A 19,023-nucleotide genomic window follows, 5' to 3' on the forward strand; every position below is an offset into this window, starting at 1 on the left:
TTTCAGAAGAACAGATATGTGTAATGAAGAAGCCTGAGATTTCTTGCTCCTCCCTCTTCCTTATGAATGTTTTGCACTCTAAATCCTTAATATAAGAGCTTAATCTCACACAAGCTTATAATAACAATGATATAATATAATAATGATATTATATCATTGTTAATAATATAATAACAGCTAGCATTTGGCACTTTGAAATTTACAAAGTACTTGCAAATATTGTCTCATTTTATCCTCACGATAACTAATACAATAATACCATTACTGTTATTCATACTGTACAGATGAAGAAACTCAAACTGACAGAAGCTACTGGGTGTCTTTCTAGGATTACAAGTCTGTGATCAATTTGTTAGAGCCTAGATTTGAACTTAAACTTAAACTTTGATATTTCAGAGTAAAATGAAAATTCTTTAAGGACAAAGATTGTTTTATCTATTAGTTTTTAATCTCTAGCCCCCTAGCCTAGTACCTTTTCCATAATGAATCCAGTTATTTAATTTCCTGTGACCCTGTGACTGTGATTCTTAGCACTACAAATTACAATCTCTATACCTTGTTATGTATCTTCCATAATCCTTTGTGTCTTTCCATACATCCTCTATTGCCAGTTCTTTGTATAGCACATCTGGTACTGAGATGGTAGGATCCAAAGATAGTGATTTCTATATAATTATAGAAGAGATCAGTATAAATATTATGGTAAATCTTTTTTTTTCCATTTCACATTTACTTGTTAAACTCATTCCACTTCTATCTGCAAATGCTTTTGGGCTAATCTTTGTTCAGCCAGTAGTTACATCAGGTTCTCCATTGGCTCATGTTAATCTTCTCTGCTTTTGCTCTTCATTCAAGTACAGCTGCTTATAATCTTGATCCTTTCTTTAATTTAATATTGTTTTGATCTTTAACCAATCCATGACCTAGCTTCATGAACATTTTTCTATTCCTGCTACCTCAATAACTTCTGAATTCTGTATGTTCAAATATACTCAATTTTTTTCCATGAAATTCATTATGGCTCTATTCTTAAATAAGGTAGTTATTGTAGATGTGCAGGCTGGAAACTTCTGGGTTAATTATTTATCTTTGGCTTCTTTCCTTTGTTGATTCCCAAAATATTTTGGGGTATTGTTTTCTAACAGTATTATTTGTCTTCTTATATTTACTTCCTCCCTCCTAACTCCCCTCTCTATTTTGAGGAAGAAGGGAAGGGGAAAAGGCCAGGCACTGTGCTAAGCACTTTGCAGATAGTATTTCATTTGAGCTTGACAACAACTCTGGGAAATGGATGCTATTATTACTTCCTTTTTTATAGTTGAAGAAACTAACATTAAGAGAGGATTATGACTTTTACAGCTAGTAAGTGTCTGAAGCTGGATTTGAACTCAAGTTTTCCTGACTCCAAGCTCAGAATTCTCTCCATGGACTCAACCACTTGTTTCCCATTTCCTGTCATCAGTATTCCTTTTGAACTTCATTTGCCTTTTCCCTTAAGTCTCTATGGGTTTCTTCTCCCTTCTCTTACCTCACTCCCATTTTTAACCTTCCCTTTGTGTATTATCTTTTTGTACCCTGAGGGTAGGAACTATATATATAATTTCTATTTATGTACCAGAAGTATTTAATAAATGTTTATGGACTAAACAGCTGATTATTGCACTCCCTAAAACCCATCCACTAATGCCACCAAATAATAAGACATATTCCTATAACTTCTAAGCTGCTAGTATGCAAATTCTTCATTGACTCTATTTTGACACTTTCAGTTTCATGTATTGATAACTCACGGTATGCTATTCACTTGCAATCATTGTGGTTGCTTATAAAATAAGATGATCAAATGTCCCTTCAAATGATATTTCTTATTGCAAGTTTCTCTTTTTTTTTCCTCTCTGAAGAACTATCCCTCAGTTTACCTGCAACCACTCTTGGGTTTCCAGTTTTACTTACAGTAAAAATACTATTGGATGGAGTTCATTAACTCCAATAAGATAACTTCTTGGTCATCAAACAAGGTTTTTCCATTCAGAGTACCAACAATTAAATGGATGTATTGACAATTGGGGACAATGTGATTCTTAGAAATTGTCCCCTCCTCTTCTTTTTTTGCTGCTTTCAGTAAGTAGTCTGTACAATCTAAGTCCTTGTTATGTTGATTTAATTCCTCTTAAAGATCTAACATTTATAATAATTATAATAATCATATAGATTTCGATAATAATAATGATAATAGAGAAACAGCATGACATAGTAGATAGCTGACTAATTCCAAAAGAATTGCTTAACTTTTCAGTGCCCCAGGCAATTCTAGAAAACTATAAGTTGAGAAAAAAGGTGCTGATCTTGCATTGGTAGAGAAAATGCCTAACCAGCAGTTCCATACACAGATGAAATTACAGGTCTGGTCAAAATAATAACAGTAATCACAACTATTTATATCCTGCTTTATGATTACAAATCATTTTACATATATTATCTTATTTGAGCCTTGTAGCAGCCTCATATGAAATGATAGACAGGAACCAGACCTATGTGATTTCATAATTATAGGTAACTCTCAGGTGAGAAAACTCTCTCCACCATTTCAGGTTAGCACCTTCTCTCATATTTCTAATCTTACAGTGCTGCCTAAAACACTGAGAGTGCCTTGTCCATTGTTATAAGACCATTATAGTTTTGTGTGTGTGTGTGTGTTTGTATGTATCTTTTCTGTTTTATTTTTCAAAGCATTGAACTAAAGATTTGTTTTGAATTGTAATTTTACTACTTCCCAACTGTGTGACTCAGGACTGATTTCTATAATACAATATTTTATAATATAATTTTGTTCTTCCTTTATATCTTTTGCCAAAACAGTCCTCATATATAATGGAACTCTATATAGAGTTTTTAGATATATGTATGTATGTATGTATGTATAGAGGGGGGGAGAGGAAGAGGAGAGGGAGACAGGGAGACAGGGAGACAGAGATGGAGTTATAGGACTGAGGCAGATCTTGAATCAGATTTCTCTACCTATGTAATCAATACTCTAGAACAACAATCATTATCTTCATTTTACAGATGAGAATATTGTGGCTTGAAGGAATAAAGTGACTTGTTCAAGATTACAGAGGTAGCAAATGAAAAAACTGAATATCAAAGCCAGCTATCCTGACTTCTGAACCACTTTTCTTCCCTCTACCTTTTATATTGAATTACTCGATTAGAAAGATTGTGCTCTTTTCTTAATTGTCATAGGCGCTGAATAGGCTATTCCTAGATGAAACTTCATATGAATGCAGTTTATAGATGAATTTCAGCTATTTTCTGAGAAACCACTGGTTTCCTGACACCCTGTTCTTAATTCCTACTGGATAAAGATCAGAAACAGTGGCTCCCACCCACCATTTCCTCTCAGAGCTAGTCAGTCATTGCTGTCTCTATATCCTACTGCCCTCCTTTCTCCCAAAAGGTCTCCACAAAAAGCAGTCAAATGGCCATGTTAACTCTTCCTCTTCTGCTACTTTATAGGATGTGGGGAAGGGAAAATGAAGGAAAAATTTCTTTGCATTCCTAGGGGAGGAAAAGGATATCTCCTAGGTATAAATCCACCCTTTTCTTTCTTCTCTGATGTTTAAGTTGTAGCTCTTCTGCTCTTCCTTGGGGAATAGGTTCCTTTCAGTCACACCTGCCATCTTTTTTTTCTTCCCACCTCAGTGAACTGTCGCCCTCATGACCATGTAAAAGGCTGAGCCCCCAGACCATTGCTGTCTCTTCCTCATCAGTGACAGGAACTCAAGATCTCCCCAAGCACCCTGGGTCAGTTTTTAGACAGCCCCCAGTGTTGGGAAGTTCTTCTCCATATTAAGCTGAAACTGAACTCTCTTTAACTTCCACCAATGGTCTTACTTCTTTCCTCTGAGGCCAAACTGAAAAAAGAAAAGTCAAATCCCTTTCTCCATTATAATCCTTCAGATATTTGAAGACTGATTTCAGGCCCCCTGCTAGAACAGTCCCCATGCAACAGAGTTTCCTAACCCTTTAGTATCCAGCTCACCTTTCACTGGACTAGGGTTTCCTTCCTAACTCAGAGGCCCCAGACCCCTAAGGAGGGTGTTGGATAAATTTCAAAGGGTCCATGAACTTTGAGGTGGAAAAAGCTTCTTTATTTTCACTGACTTTTGGTTTTTCTTGTTATCCTTGGTCGTTTATTTTATGTATTTTAAAGCATTATTCTTAAAAAGACTTCTCTCAACTGCCAGAAGAGAAAGATTGGGAATTCTTGCTATAGACACAATTCATTTTGTCAGTTTCCCTCATGTTCTTACCCATCTGCCAATTAATTGCTAAGAAATTATGAAAGAAAAACTTAAAGTGTTATCTCACCCCTGTCTATTTGCATTTTAAAGGGGGTTGAAAGGGGTGAGCTGAAAGACTGAAAATCACAGGAACAGAAAGGAATTCCTGGCACCATGACAGGCAATCAAGGGGTGATTTTTGAGCTCAGTGAAATTAAATAATACCATGTAGGTCTTCCTCTTCTCCACCAGTTCTTAAAGCAGACTCAGAGCATAAAGGATAGTTTTTCTGTTTTGTTTTATTTTTCAAAGCATTGAACTAAAGATTTGAATTGTAATTTTACTACTTCCTAGCTGTGTGACTCAGGGCTGGCCTCTACAATGCAATATGTTATAATATGATAATTCTGTTCTTCCTTTATATCTTTGCTTCCCCAGAGCTTATTATGCTGCTTGACATATGGCAGGCCCTTAATCTTTCATTGAATGCAATACAATATAAAACAACGATGATCTATTAGCCTTCCACTATATATGGAGTACTTGACAAAGTATAAACAAGATGGCACCCTTCCCCCAGTGAGTTTAATTGAGGCATAAGACACCAACAGAGAGAGATGTACACAGTATGGTTCATGATAGAATATTTTCAATAAACCGCAATACAAATAAATACATCAAAAAATTATAAAATACTTCTTTTATGATTTTATAAATTATATAACCAAGAGCTATGGGAGCTCTGAGGGAGAAGAATTTTACTAATATATGGAATCAAGGAAAGCTTCTTATAGGGAGTGGCGTCTAAGTTGGGGCTTAAAGGAGTTACCTTCATCCATAAAATGGGGATAAATAATTCCTGCTCTGTCTACTTAATAAGATTTCTATAAGAATGAAATGAAAAAGTACATTTAAAATGCTTTACAACCCTCCAATCCTAAATAAATATTAACTGTTAGGATCGCAGCTCAGAAGACCATACATAGGATTTCAAAATTGAACAGTAACTTAACAATCATCTGGTAAAATCCCCTTCTTTGACAAAAGGGGAAACTGAGAATCACAAAGGGAAAAAAAGGGTTTACCCAGTGTCAGGAAGTATTAGAACCAGGACTTGATCAGGTCTTATCCTTACAAAAAATAAGTGGATGAAGTCTCGTCAAGGAAATTTATCTGCCATTTGAATCTTTGGCACCAGAGTTTTTCTAGGTCAAAGGACTCTTAGTTAAACTTCTTGAAAAAAAAATAAAGATAAAAGAAAAAAATAGCTAACTCTCCTTTATCTAGGTAAGAAGGCAGTAATAAGCTGATCTCTGTAGGGAGCAAGATTCATATTGTTTTTTTCTAATGGCTGATGATCAAAATAGTAGTTAAATTCTTGTGTAAAGTATAGAAAAATGACTTTTTAAAACAAATTATTAATCTTGGGAGTGTCTAAATTTCATAGAATTATTGAATTTTAGAGTTAGGACACAACATCTAGAAGGTACATTAGAACATAGATGGTTAGAGCTAGAACTTATCTTCAGCAAGTCAATGACTATTTATTGAGCCCTTACCATGTTCTGATAATTGTACTGGACTCTGTGGATTTAAAGGGAAAAAAATACTGACCTTAATGAGCTTACAATTTTATAGTAGAGATAACATTCATAGCATAACTCTATAAATATATCTAAAATAAATATAAGTAATTTTGAGGGGAGAGGAGTGGAGGTACTAGTAGTTGGTATCCTGCAAATGGTCGTGTTAGAGCCAAGCTTGAAAAGATTATAGATAGATAGATATAGATATAGATAGATACATACATACATATATATTATTCTAATATATATATATATATATCTTCTAATATGTATACATACATATATATATACACAAACATACATACATATATACATATATATGTATGTATGTATATCCTAAGGGCCAGCCAGCCTGAATGGACTCTTTACCTGAAGGAAGACTGCAGCATTATTAATTTATTATCTATTTATCTATCTGTCTATCTTACCATAGAAGCACATGAAGATGATCTTCTAAGAAATGAAGGATCCAAATCTGTTAAATAAAGGAAATGTCCATGATAAAATTATCAATGTTTCAAAATATTGAGGCAATGGATCTATTAATCTATAAAATGCTAATTGACTATTGGAGAAGATTTTGACTTAAAGCAAATGTAATAATAACTAATCAAGAATTGTATCCCTTTAAGTAACTATTTCAAAAATAATACTGCTTAATATCTGTGTGATTTTGGGTAGGTCCCCACTCCTCTCCAAGCATGCAAATTGAGATGATTAGGCTCAATTTTAAAGTTCCTTCTAAGTTGAGATTTTGCTATTGTATTTTATGAATTTTGCCATTATTTTCTCATTTCTATATGAAGTGATTGCCAGCTTGACAGTTTTGATATTGAAAACAAAGAAGATAGATAATGTCTCTTAAATGACAGATTTCTAGCAATTGAAAATGCACACTGAAAGTTTCCTCAGGAAATTGTGCTCACATGGCAGCATTCTATGGATCAGATTGTGTTGTTTGATGTTTTACTCTGAGATGTTTTATATGATATGAAGGTGGATAATAGGATACTGTACTACCTCATTTGTATTGGATTCTCATGATTGAGATGATCACTTCTGTAGTCAGTAGAACTAGGGAATCATCACACCTCTAAACCACATTATCTCTCTTGAAAAACAACTATCAGATATCTATCTACTCCCACCAGCACCAATACAACATTGTTAAGAAGTAGTCTTCCACCTCTGTAGCTGACGATTCCAATATCTCTCATGGCAGTCCTTTGCATTTAGGGAATTATTAACATTTCTTAAATCTGTTTCTGCAAATCCTACCCATTACAACTAGCTCTTCTTTCTAGGGCCAAGTAGAAGTTTATTTTCTCATTCACATGATAATCCTTTAACAAATAGCAATCCTCAACCAATACAGGATGAATCTTTGAGAGGAAAAGGTATAGGGATACTGAGGGAGATTTTAGATGATTTTAAAGCAAAAGGTATCAATTAAAGTATATTTTTGAAGATCTTCATCACCTCATTTTGCCCTTCCCCCACATATGTCTTCTCTTCCCCAGTCTAAACATCCCCAATTCTGTCAGTCATATCATGTTTCAAAGTCTGTCACCATCATGGGTGTTCTCCTCTGGAAGTTCTCCAACTTGTCAATAGGAGGACAGGCTAGCCCTGTGATTTTATTGGTATAGGAAAGTCCTCAAGTAGAGTGAGGAAACTTCCTCTGGACATGAGGTCAATGCTCTCTGCAATTTGTAACCTTAGAGAATGAGAGATGAAGTGATTTGCTAAGAGAAACAAGATTTTTACTCTTGTCTTTCTTCCGACTGTGCCACGTGTTGTCCATGGGGAATCCCGTTTCAAAAGAAAATGAACATAGAGTGTTTCCCGTTGACCTAATCAGGCCAGAGCTAGAAGGCAACATAGCAAATTAGAACACAAAAGGATAAAACTGGAATGGAATTTAGGATATGGGACATAAAATATAGTCCATCCCATATGTCATTTTAATAAAAATTAGTCCGGGGCAAGGGAGTGGGGAAGCAAAGAAGATAGTGGAAAAAGGGAGTGACTCACCTGAGCTCTCTTCAAAAAGCTCTAAGCACCTTTAAATAATGCCATAAAACAATTCCTGCTGTGTGTGTGTGTATGTGTGTGTGTGTGTGTGTGTGTGTGTGTGTGTGTGTGTGTGTGAGAGGGGGGGGGACAGACAGACAGACAGACAAAGACAGAGACAGGGAGAAACAGAAACAGAGATAGAGGGACAGAGAACAGAGGGAAAGAGGGAGGGAGGGAGACGAGAGAACAAGAGAGACAGAGACAAACAGAGTTAGGGAGGGGAGAAAGACAGACACAGAGAGAAAAACAGAGAAAGAGGGATAGATAATAGAGGGGGAGAGGGAGAGAGACAGAGAAATTATTCATACTACTCACCTGCTGTCTGAAAGATGCTGAGACTTTTTATTCCTTCAATGAAGCAAACTGCCTAAAGCTCAGTCCTTTTCTATTAGAGACATATTGACATGTCACTTGAGTGAAAATTATTCTGTTGGGTGTACATCTTACTTTGGAATGGTCAATCTCCTTTGAATTAAATTCCATATAAGTTTACAAAATGTTCAGCTCAAAATCCCTGATGAAATGCTTCTTAGAAACTGCATGTTTAACCGATATCGGATTGCTTGGCGAAGGGGGTTGGGAGGAGGAAGGGAGGCAGAAAAAAATTGGAACACCAGGTTTTACAAAGGTGAATGTTGAGAACTATCTTTGCATATATTATAATTTAAAAAACATCTTAAAGTTGAATGGATTCTTTAAACTGACACTTCAAGGAGGACATCAGACTTAGTTAACTAAATGGCATACAATGTTTAATATTTTGCCATGCTTGACACATAGTAAGTGCTTAATAAGTGCTATTGATTGATTGTTCAATCATAAATATTCATGGTCTTTTTAATATCGGCATTAGTGGCAATGCAGAACAAGATTACAATTTGGTTGTATACTTGTAGCTGATATGATGTTAATCCAATAAGAATTTCTTTCTGTTCCCCAATAAAGGGTGAAAAGACATAAGCATTTAAGTGCTTACTATGTGCCAGGCCACTGTGATTACAAATTCAAGCAAAAAGAAAAGTAATTCCTGCCCACAAAGAGCTAATGTTCTAATTGGGGGAAATGATACAGAAAAAAAGACTGAAAGCAAGGAGAGATAGAAAAAAGCTTGCAATATAGGGACATCATTTGGAAGTCCAGAATGTCAGGAATGGGTCTAGAAGGAAAATAAAAGCAGGTTGGCTTAAACTCTTTCTCAAAATGGAGACTTTTCAAGGAATTCTTCAATGGAAGAAGGATCAGAAAGTTTGGGGATGGAGTGGGGAAGAGGGATATCCCAAAGTGACCATGGAAGCAGGGATGGTAGGCTTTCCCCAGAAGAGCAGGTTCTAGGTGCTAAGAGAAATTCCAAGAAGAACCAGCAGTAGAAGAAGCATGATTCTAAAGTTCAGAAAATCAGGAACAAGGATAATAGAAGGAAAGACCCTAAATTGGATGAAGATGGGACAAGGAATCAGGACCTGGATTCTAATCTTGGCTCTAACACAAACTGCCATGTGACTAGACAACCTATATATCTGTAAAAACAAGGTATTGAAGTAAAACATTTAAGACACTTTCCACTTCTAACATTTTCTTTCAAGATCCTTTCTAGTTTCAGTATCCTGTGTTCTCAAGTTCTTTCTGATTCTAAATATCCATACTCTTTTTTTGAAGGTTCCTTCCAATTCTAAAAAAAAAAAAAAACTTTCTATAACTCTAAATTGTCTGCATACAGAAGGTGGGTATGGCCTTCCCAAACTAAAATGGAGAGAAAGCATAAAACTTCAACAGTAACCTTTCACCAAATTATCTTTTTAACTAGGTAACCTGGGCTCGCAGCTGGTGGAATACAAAGAAGAAATGTACATCACCTCGGACTGTGGAAATACTTGGCGTCAGGTAAAAAAAGAGAAAGCTAATTAACAGTTGCCTTCTTCTTTAGGACATGCTAATTCCAAAAATCTGGGAAAGTATGTGTGCTGTGTGTGTATGTGTAAGTCAGAAAGAGTGTGACAGAGACAGAGAGACAAGATAGAGACACAATCAAAGAGACAAGACACACACAGAGAGAGGGAAGGAGAGAGACAGAGGCAGAGAGACAAGACAGAGAGAGACAGAGACAGAAAGACAAAGATGGGGGGAAGGAAAGAGAGCTAGAGAGACAAGACAGACAGACAGGTAGACAGAGACAGAGAGACAAAGATAGAGAGACAGACAAAGAGAGACAAAGACAGAGACAGATAAAGAGAGGGAAAGACTTTCCTTAACTACTCTGCTTTCTGAATGATGCTTAGATTCTTTTCTTCATTCCTTCAGTGAAATCATCTGCCTAAAGTCAAATCCTTTTCAATTTGAGGTTTTGAGTCACATGTTGACCACGTAGCATGTTGGGTGAACTCAAAAGGATTTAAAACCAGAAGGATTCTCAATCTAGTTCAGTTCCTTCACTTTCAAATAAGGAAACTGAGGCTCAGAGAAGGAAAATTTGTTGCATAAGTCCACACAAATACTGAAGACAGAACCAAGTTTTTCACACAGGTACCTCAACTCTGAATCCGATGTCCCTCTGTTTTACATATAATTCTCTAAATATGGTCTGGGGACACAGGGTAGATAGAGCCCCTGATACTCTTTTAAACAGTCTGTGAGGTCAAAACTATTTTCAGAATAATTCTATGATATTTCTTGGGTAATTAGTCATTTATTGTGTTAGCATTTTTTTAAATAAAAGAGATATAACCTGTTCAAATAACCAAGATTCTTCATGACAGTGGGCTCACAGTTTATATGTCCTTGGAAGAATAAGGTTTCCTGAGGATGGCAATCAACTCTGATTGATTAATAATTAATGAGAATGAATATTGCAAAAAGGAGCTAGAGTATATTCCAAAGAATATCTTGAGATATTTGACAATGAATACCCATATTTTAAACAAAGAGACATCAGTTTCCCTACCACTCCTCTGGACAAAAGGAAGAACCACATTTTCCCAGACTTGTCTATGTAAACACAAAATAACCCATTTGCCTAAACTTTGAATTTCTTTACTGCCTTTGATTAGATCTTAGCCTGGATAAGTCTTTGTCTAAGATTTCCCACCCTGATTGATTTCTTAATGAGCAAGTAGAAAAGGGGGAAAATTTTGGTTTAGTAATTAATTTTCAATTGCTTGCTGTTAAATGTTAATTAATATAGAAACTTTCACAATAATACTTTTTTTAAATTTTTAATCTGCCAAAATCTATAGATGTAGCACACATAATCAAAAAGGGTAGGTTCTCAATAATTTTTACAAGTGCAATTGAGTCCTGAGACAAAAAAAAATCTGCATAATATTGTCACTATTTTCCACTTTTATTCTCACATGTCTCTGAGAACCTTTCCCACCTTCTAATCTACTTCTTCTGCTGTGCTGGGGTCTGGCAGCCAACTGCTCACCTTGTGAGAATTTGAAGGTTGAATATACAGAATCCCCACCAATTGCTTCATTGGAGTAGGAACAAGTTGGGACACCCAAAGACTGGAATAGTAGAATATGAGTTCTGATTATTATTATCGTTCAGTTATTTTGATTGTATCTGACTGTGAACCCATTTGGGGTTTTCTTGGCAAAAATACTGGAGTGATTTGTCATTTCCTTCTATAGCTCGTTTTATAGTTGATGAAATTATGGCAAACAGGTTAAGTGACTTGCCCAGGATCACACAGTAAGGTTTAAGTCCAGATTTGAATTTAGGAAAATGAGTCTTCCTGACTGCAGATCTGCACCTAGCTGCCTCCCTAAATTCTGGTAATCATTATTAAACCAGAAAGGCTTCAGATGTATATGTATGTATGTGTGTATGTGTCTGTGTCTGTGTGTGTGTGTGTTGTGTTGAAATATTTGTGTGTCTCTTGTCTCAGGACAAGCTGTCATATGCAAATGACAGGCCATGATTATTCTAGGGCCAGGGAGATACCAACTACCTGAAAAGGTAGATGGGTATTATTCTGGATTGCCTTTCCTGGTGCTTAATCCATTCAATAGAGCTGAGATAGCAACAATATTGCCCCTGCCCTTCCAACCCAAAAGAGTAGCAACTGCTACTCTATAGCATTCATAAGTTCCATAAAGAAGAGATGTTGCCATATTTTATCATAATAGGATCGTTTTTTAGGCCCATTTACCTATTTGTGGTACTCTATTTTGCCATGCTATGGTTAATAGCTGAAACTTGAGTTCTTTGAAAGCCTTGTGATTCATTGATAAGAGGCATGGGGAGGGAGGGAAGGGGAGAGTTTTTCCTAATGCACATCACAGTTTTACCATTACTTGGTAGAGGGGCTTCATGGATTGGCAGAGTCAAAACAATTTGTCACCTGGAAGCTAATACTTTGGCAGCAAGCCTCTCCATGGTTAGCTAGGTTAGTTTTCCGTTAGGAGACCTACAATCCATCACCAGCCCACACTTGAAGCTTTTTCAGCTGGATAAGACCTGCTAGAGTGTATATTGGATTGAATTCAATTTTTTAAAAAACCATTTATTAAGTGCCTACTACATTTAAGTTCTTAGTTAGCCACTAGGGATATAAAATCAAATAAATCACAACTCCTTCTCCCACAGAGCTTATAGTCTTTTGGGGGACTTTAATGGATACACAAATAACTCTATTACAAACCAATGCATGATCTTTAATTTAATTCAACAAACATTTATTAAGTGTGTATAGCATAGAGAGATGTGTTCAGCTTTGGAAAGAAAAAAATTGTTTAGGAAGTCTGTGTGGTAGAGTGAGAGCAGCACTAGCCTTGGAGTAAGGAGACATGAGTTCTAATCACAATCCTAATCTTTACAAAGAACTATATGATCCTGAACAAAGATGAACTTTATCTATAAAAGGGGGTTCAACAATACCCATACTGAACACTTCACCAGGGTATAGCATGGAAAGCACTTTGTAAATTTAATGTGATTCAACAAATGGTTATTTAGCACATAGAATGCTGTGTTGGGCTTTAGGATCACAAAGACCAGAATTAAATCATCCCCAGTATTGAGGATCTATATTCTATCTTAACATGAAAGCATTTTGTAAATTCAATGTGATTCAACAAATGATTATTAAGTGCATAGAATACTGAATTGGGCCATTCGATCATAAAGACCAAAATTAAGAAGTCCTTAGACCTGAGAATTTACATTATATCTTAACACACCATAGTCAAGTAAAATTATTATTAGGTAAAGCACAAACCCTATCATCATGGAACTTCTCATTTGCTAAAGCAGGGGTCATCAAACTATTGCCCTAGCAGGTACTAGAGTAGAGAACTTAGAATATCACAGCTAGAAGAGACTTCTAAAATTATCAGGCCTAAACTCAAACTACTTGTCTGCTTTAACTGTAGAGTATCTATCTATATGTACACTGCTGCTATTAAAGTCTTTTTTTTTTTCTGTTTATAAGGAGATTAGAAACAAGAACAAAAAGTGCATCAGTCCAATAGTCTTATATAATTTCTCAGTGCTCTCTTTACCAGATTTATGCTCATGCATAGATTCTGTGTCCTGTGATTTCAGGTTTATCAGATGTAAGGGGGGAAAATTATAACGATGGTTTAAGTCCTGGGTCTGAACTTGATTTGGTAGATGAATTTGAGCAGGTGATTCACTATAGAGTTCATCCACTCAATCTCTAATCCTCTCTTTTATATCTAAGGAAATGAGACCTAGAAAGGCAAATTACTCACTCAGGTGAATCAAGCTGTTAGGTAGATTTCAATTAAGAACTTCTGACTCTGGGTTCAGATTGATTAATTAACTGATTATTGATTATCAAGAATCTATCAAGTATCTTCTATATATAAAGGATCATGCTGGGGATAAAAGTAGAAAAAAAAAATTTCCTACTCACTCTAAAGGAAGAGACAAGTATACAAACACACACACACACCACACACACACACATATAATTAATATATAATAAATAAAATACAAATATATACCAAGTAACTTAATAGGAGATAGATTAGGAAGGAAAGTACCTAAAGTTGAGTAGACCAGAAAAGGCTTTATACAAAAGATAATACTTAAGCTATATCCTAAAAAAGAGATGCACTCTGAGGCAGTCTTTCTACTTAACCCTACCTCCATATTTATCTGTGGTTCTCTTTACCTGGGAGCTGCTACTGACATATGTCTCAACTCAAAATGCCTTCCTGAAATAAACTGCCTTGATTATTCAGACAATTCAGACCAGTAACCTTACCTATCACTTCTTTGCTTGGGGGTGGGGGAGGAAACAACCCAAATGAGTTCTTGGGTAAGGCAGATGTGCCCACCCTATTTGCATTTAGAGGAGCACTTAAGTTAATGATTTGAGATCCCGCCTACTAACACTAGCCATAATTTTCCATTAGAAACTGCCTCTTGGTCCCTCATTAACTGGATGAAAAATGAAAAGTGGCTTTGGGTAACTTCTTTTAATTAAAACCTTCATGAAGGCTGTAGGAGAACTTATTAAATCCTAGCAATCCTAGCCACCCACACCTCTGATAACAGAATAGATACCAAAAAAACTCTGGGGCACGCCCACATTGTTCAATCCCTGATTAAAAATGGATTTACTTTCTTTTTTGCTACTGTTGTTGGGTTTTTTAAATTTTGAGGTAGAAGTATTTTATTTTGGAAGTTCAACTTACCAAGCTGAAATGTCAGCAGGTTTCTAACATCTCACAAAGGAGTAAGAATTTGACAAAGTAGTACAGAGGAAAGAACATGGGGGACATAATTGAGAAGTCCAAGTTTCCCAGCACCCTCTTTACCAGACTTATGCTCATGCATAGACTCTGTGTTCTGTGATTTCAGGCTCATCAAATGCCAAGGGGGAAAAAATATATATATATAGATGGTCCAAGTCCTGGATCCAAAGTTGACATGGTGGATGAATTTGAGCAGTGGCACACTATAGAGTTCATCCACTCGATCTTATGCTTACTCTGTGTCTTTAGGTTATAAAATGACACAGAGGAAAGAATTGGATTGGGAATTGGGAGACCCGTGTTCAAATTCCAACTCTGCCATAGACAAGGCACTCATCATTCTGAGCCTTAATGATTTTAATTGTAAAAATAGGGAACTAGATTCAATCATCTCAAAGATTCATTCTAGCTCTAAGTGTATAATCCTGTAACCCTGAAGATATAATATATTTGTAAAATGAGGGGACAGGATTAAATCATCTCAAAGATTCATTCTAGCTCTTAAGTATATGATACTGTAATTCTGAGGATTATATTAAAAGAACATTATAAATGGGCTAATCCTATGGAAATGTGAGTCACTACTGCCACCAACATCAAATCCGTAGGCACAAATTAGAAAAGGGATATATGGTATTCTGGGAAAAGTTCTAAGATATAGCTTTGAATATCCTATTCTGCTTCCTGTGCCCCATACCACCTTCACTGTGGTCCCACAGGCTCCTCATCTATAAAATGTGGGGAGGGGGATTAAATAATGGCTCACATCCCTTCCAGCTCTAAATCCATGACCTAAAACTAAACCTATGCTCCATAAAGTTCCTCCCAACTATAAATCCTATGGCACACTGCACTGATGAGTACCCAGTATTGATTTGTGCTTGCTGCATCCTTCCTGTATGTCTCTGACTGGGAGAGGAAAATGGAGATGTAATTGCCATGTTGCTTGGACAGCAGCGAGTCTAGCAGCAATAAAGATAAACAAACATAGGGGGGGGGCTTGAAATTGGCCAGCATGTGAATAAGATAACACAGACAATGGAATAGAAGCCAAAGCAAAGAAGACATATGTTGGCTAGCTGGAAGTAACGGTGAGAGCAAGTGAAGAGATGCACCATTCCAACAGAGGAGAATAGCCGGGTGCTAAGTAAATATAAAAATCTTGGAGATTGGAGAATCAAGGAGATGAAAAGGCAGATGGAAAATAAAGCTGCCATTTTGTACTTGGGTAGCAGTCACAGGTTAAGTGGTTTTTCTGTCTCTGGTCATTTCTGCCTCCTTTCTTGATGTTGTGATATTAAGATGCAAGGGAAAGAGCACAGAACTTGGTACCTCACTGACCAGCTATTATTCATCTTGGGCAATCACTACTACGCAATCTTTGAGTTAGCCAAAATCTGAAAGATCATGGAGTCCAACATGTACCTGAATACATGTTCTCCATATTATCCCTACTAAGTGATTATCCAGCCTATGTTTGAATACTTCCAGTGGTCAAATGATTGTGTGTGTATATATTTAAGAATGTATATGACATGTGTAGGTACATATAAATATAAACACATGTATACACACATATACACAGAGACAGAGAGACATAAACATGGAGAGAGAGAGAGCACAGTAAATGCCCATGCGCGCACACACACACACACACACACACACACACACATTAAAATGAGACAAATAAAACAGATTTCTCCTAAATTCAGATTTGGGATCTAGTCTTCATTTATTGGGAAAAAAATCAGAGAGGACAGATATAACTTAAATAACTTTTATAATCTTTATTTCATTTGATCATACCAACAACACAAAAACTACCTACGTGAGTAGGAAGCATGCTGGGCCAGAACTCAAAAGAGTTCTTCATGGGATGGGAATCCCAATTTTGACCCTAGCTGACTCTATGACCCTGGGCAAGTCATTTTAATTCTCTGAATCTCATTTTTCTCTATAAAATAGAGATAATATTCCTATCAAAGTAGCGTGTTATAAGTTTTTATTGTTGCTTTTTGTCTTTATTTATTGTCATTTTCAAATATATCATTCTTGCTACCTTCCTACATTCTACAGAAAAACTTTCTTTATAATAAAGAAAAACATTTAAGTAAAACCAACCAATATGATGGTGTATACAACACTCAGCCACCCATAGTCCCCCATCTCTCCAAAGAGAAGAGAACACTTATAGGATTATTTTATAAGTCTTCAGTTATTCTCTAATAGTGATGGCCTTGGGATAGGTTGTAGTTTTTTTTTTTTAATTCCCATTTTTCACATAAAGAGAGTTTTTTGTATCATTATAAACTATACTTAAAATTACTGTGTATTTATTTAATGTTTTATTATGTGTCTTATGATATTGCAATAGCTTAGAGTTTTATCTAAAGTATCTTAAAAACTATATTGTAGTCTTGATAAAGGATTTTTTTTTCTTTTTGATCTTTAGGAATTAAAAAGTTTTCATTGTGATTTTAAAAATGATTTTCATTAAGTAATAGTCTGAATCCAAATTTTTGGTGCTTTTGTACAGTAATAAAATGGGGTACAGTAGTTGCAGGATTGGTAATAACTAAGTATATATCCTGTAGGTCTCTTCAAATTTTATTGGTAGTAATTAGTGCCACTTACCTGATAATTCTTTTAAACTGTAAAGCATGGTCTCAATTTCTTGGTCTTGTGTGCAACACCAGAATTTCTCTCAGGCCCAGAGGAATTAAAGGATTTGCCTCAGATCACATATCCGATCAATAGCAGATCAAGGACTTGAATCTGGACCCTTAATCCCTAATCCAGTGTTTTCCCCTTTATAAAACCATACTGACTCACTGTATAAATAATCATCCTTCTGTTACATTGCTAAATCTATTGACATTTGAGATTAGTATTATAAATTTCCAAAAGGAAATTCTGCTGTCTGAAAATAAAGGTTAGTTTCATTTTAAAATAAGTACTAAATGATGGGCCAGTTTTCTTAAGGTAAAAACTTTACATCTGAAAGGGACTTTTGAGGTCATGTTCTCCAGTTTCCAGATGGGAATAAAGAATGGAATCCTAGAAATTTGAAGTCATTTGCCTAAGAGTTCAAAAAATACAAAGCCACAGAGGCAGAATTTGAACTCAAATATAGTGTTTTTCCAATTATACTGTGCTATCCTTGATTGACTCCTTTTTCCCTTTCACCCTCTAAATTTACAGTAGGTTGTCAAAAATCTCTTTGCAAGAATCCTCTTAATATCTTTCTCCTTGAATTCACTCCCTCACAGTAGACTTGCAATTGTCTCTTAATCAGTCTCCTTTATTTCTGTTTTGTTGATGGATTTATCTCCCTAAAATATGGTGGTCATCATGTCAATCTCTTGCATATGGCCTTCATTAGCTCCTTCTTCTTCCTCTTCTCTTTTCCCACCACTACCAAAATGCCAGACCTGTTCATTCTTCATAGAGCATGTTCCTTACACCTTCCCAGCCACCTCATCACATCTTCTTTTGAGATGTCATCTCTTGTGAAGCTTCTAGTCTAAGTCTCATATCTCCAGTCTCCCCATCCTGCAAATGCAGCCTGATTGGACTTTTCATTCTTTTGCTTAAAAACTTTTACTGTCTCCCCAGTACTTCAAAGATAGAGGTTTTGTTTCCTTAGGTTAACATTCACTTAGCCTCTGTTGGTCTCAGTTTTCTCACCTGTAGAGTAGGGATGGAAAGACAATGCTTACCTTCCAGAGTTAGGATAAAACAAGATGATATTTGTAAAGCATTGTGCAAACCTTAAAATGCTATATAAATGCCAGCTATTATTATTTTTCAAAACTTGCCCTATTCTGACTCCAGTTGCCTCTTCCAGATTTATCTCCTGCCATTCTTTCCTTCACCCCCTTGTCTCAGACAAGCAAAGATTGTATTTGGTTTTTTGTTTTAATTTTCCTGTATATAGATCTAGCTTTGACTTTCCCAAGTCTCCAACCTTTTATTCTCATGAGACTATCTAGCATAAATGTCCTTCCTGTGATCTTTCCTTTGGTCCAATTGCTACAACCACCCTTCAAAATTCACTCTAAAGCCCAACTCCTCTGTGAAATCTTCTCTGATTACCTCAGCCAAAAGTCATCCCTTCCTTCTTTGAACCTTTATATTTATGTCTTATGTGATCTTTGTGTCTCTTAAGAACTTGAGAATTGATTGCATGACGGGAAACACTGGAACAGGACAGCCCAGCATAGCATGCCCTCAGTAGAGAAGGTGCTGTGCTCTATAAACAAAGCAGAATTGAATTAGCTCAGAAGAAATGTGAGATGGGCAAAGTTAGAGAAGCCCCCAAATGTTCATGGGGATTATTTGTGTCCAACCTGT

General features: G+C 36.0%; 1 protein-coding gene across 4 annotated transcripts in view; it reads left to right on the forward strand.

The window, feature by feature from the left end:
- The window catches only part of SORCS2 (sortilin related VPS10 domain containing receptor 2), a 1,241,960-nt gene that overhangs the window by 1,109,365 nt on the left and 113,572 nt on the right, over window positions 1–19,023 (forward strand). For all 4 annotated transcript variants that reach the window (XM_051965561.1, XM_051965559.1, XM_051965560.1 and 1 more), the window contains exon 12: window positions 9,750–9,826. In XM_051965561.1, the coding sequence (XP_051821521.1) occupies window positions 9,750–9,826 (77 nt within the window). The remainder of the gene's footprint in view (window positions 1–9,749; window positions 9,827–19,023) is intronic.

The sequence above is a fragment of the Antechinus flavipes genome, chromosome 6 (genome assembly GCF_016432865.1).
Source record: "Antechinus flavipes isolate AdamAnt ecotype Samford, QLD, Australia chromosome 6, AdamAnt_v2, whole genome shotgun sequence".
Lineage (NCBI taxonomy): Eukaryota > Metazoa > Chordata > Mammalia > Dasyuromorphia > Dasyuridae > Antechinus > Antechinus flavipes.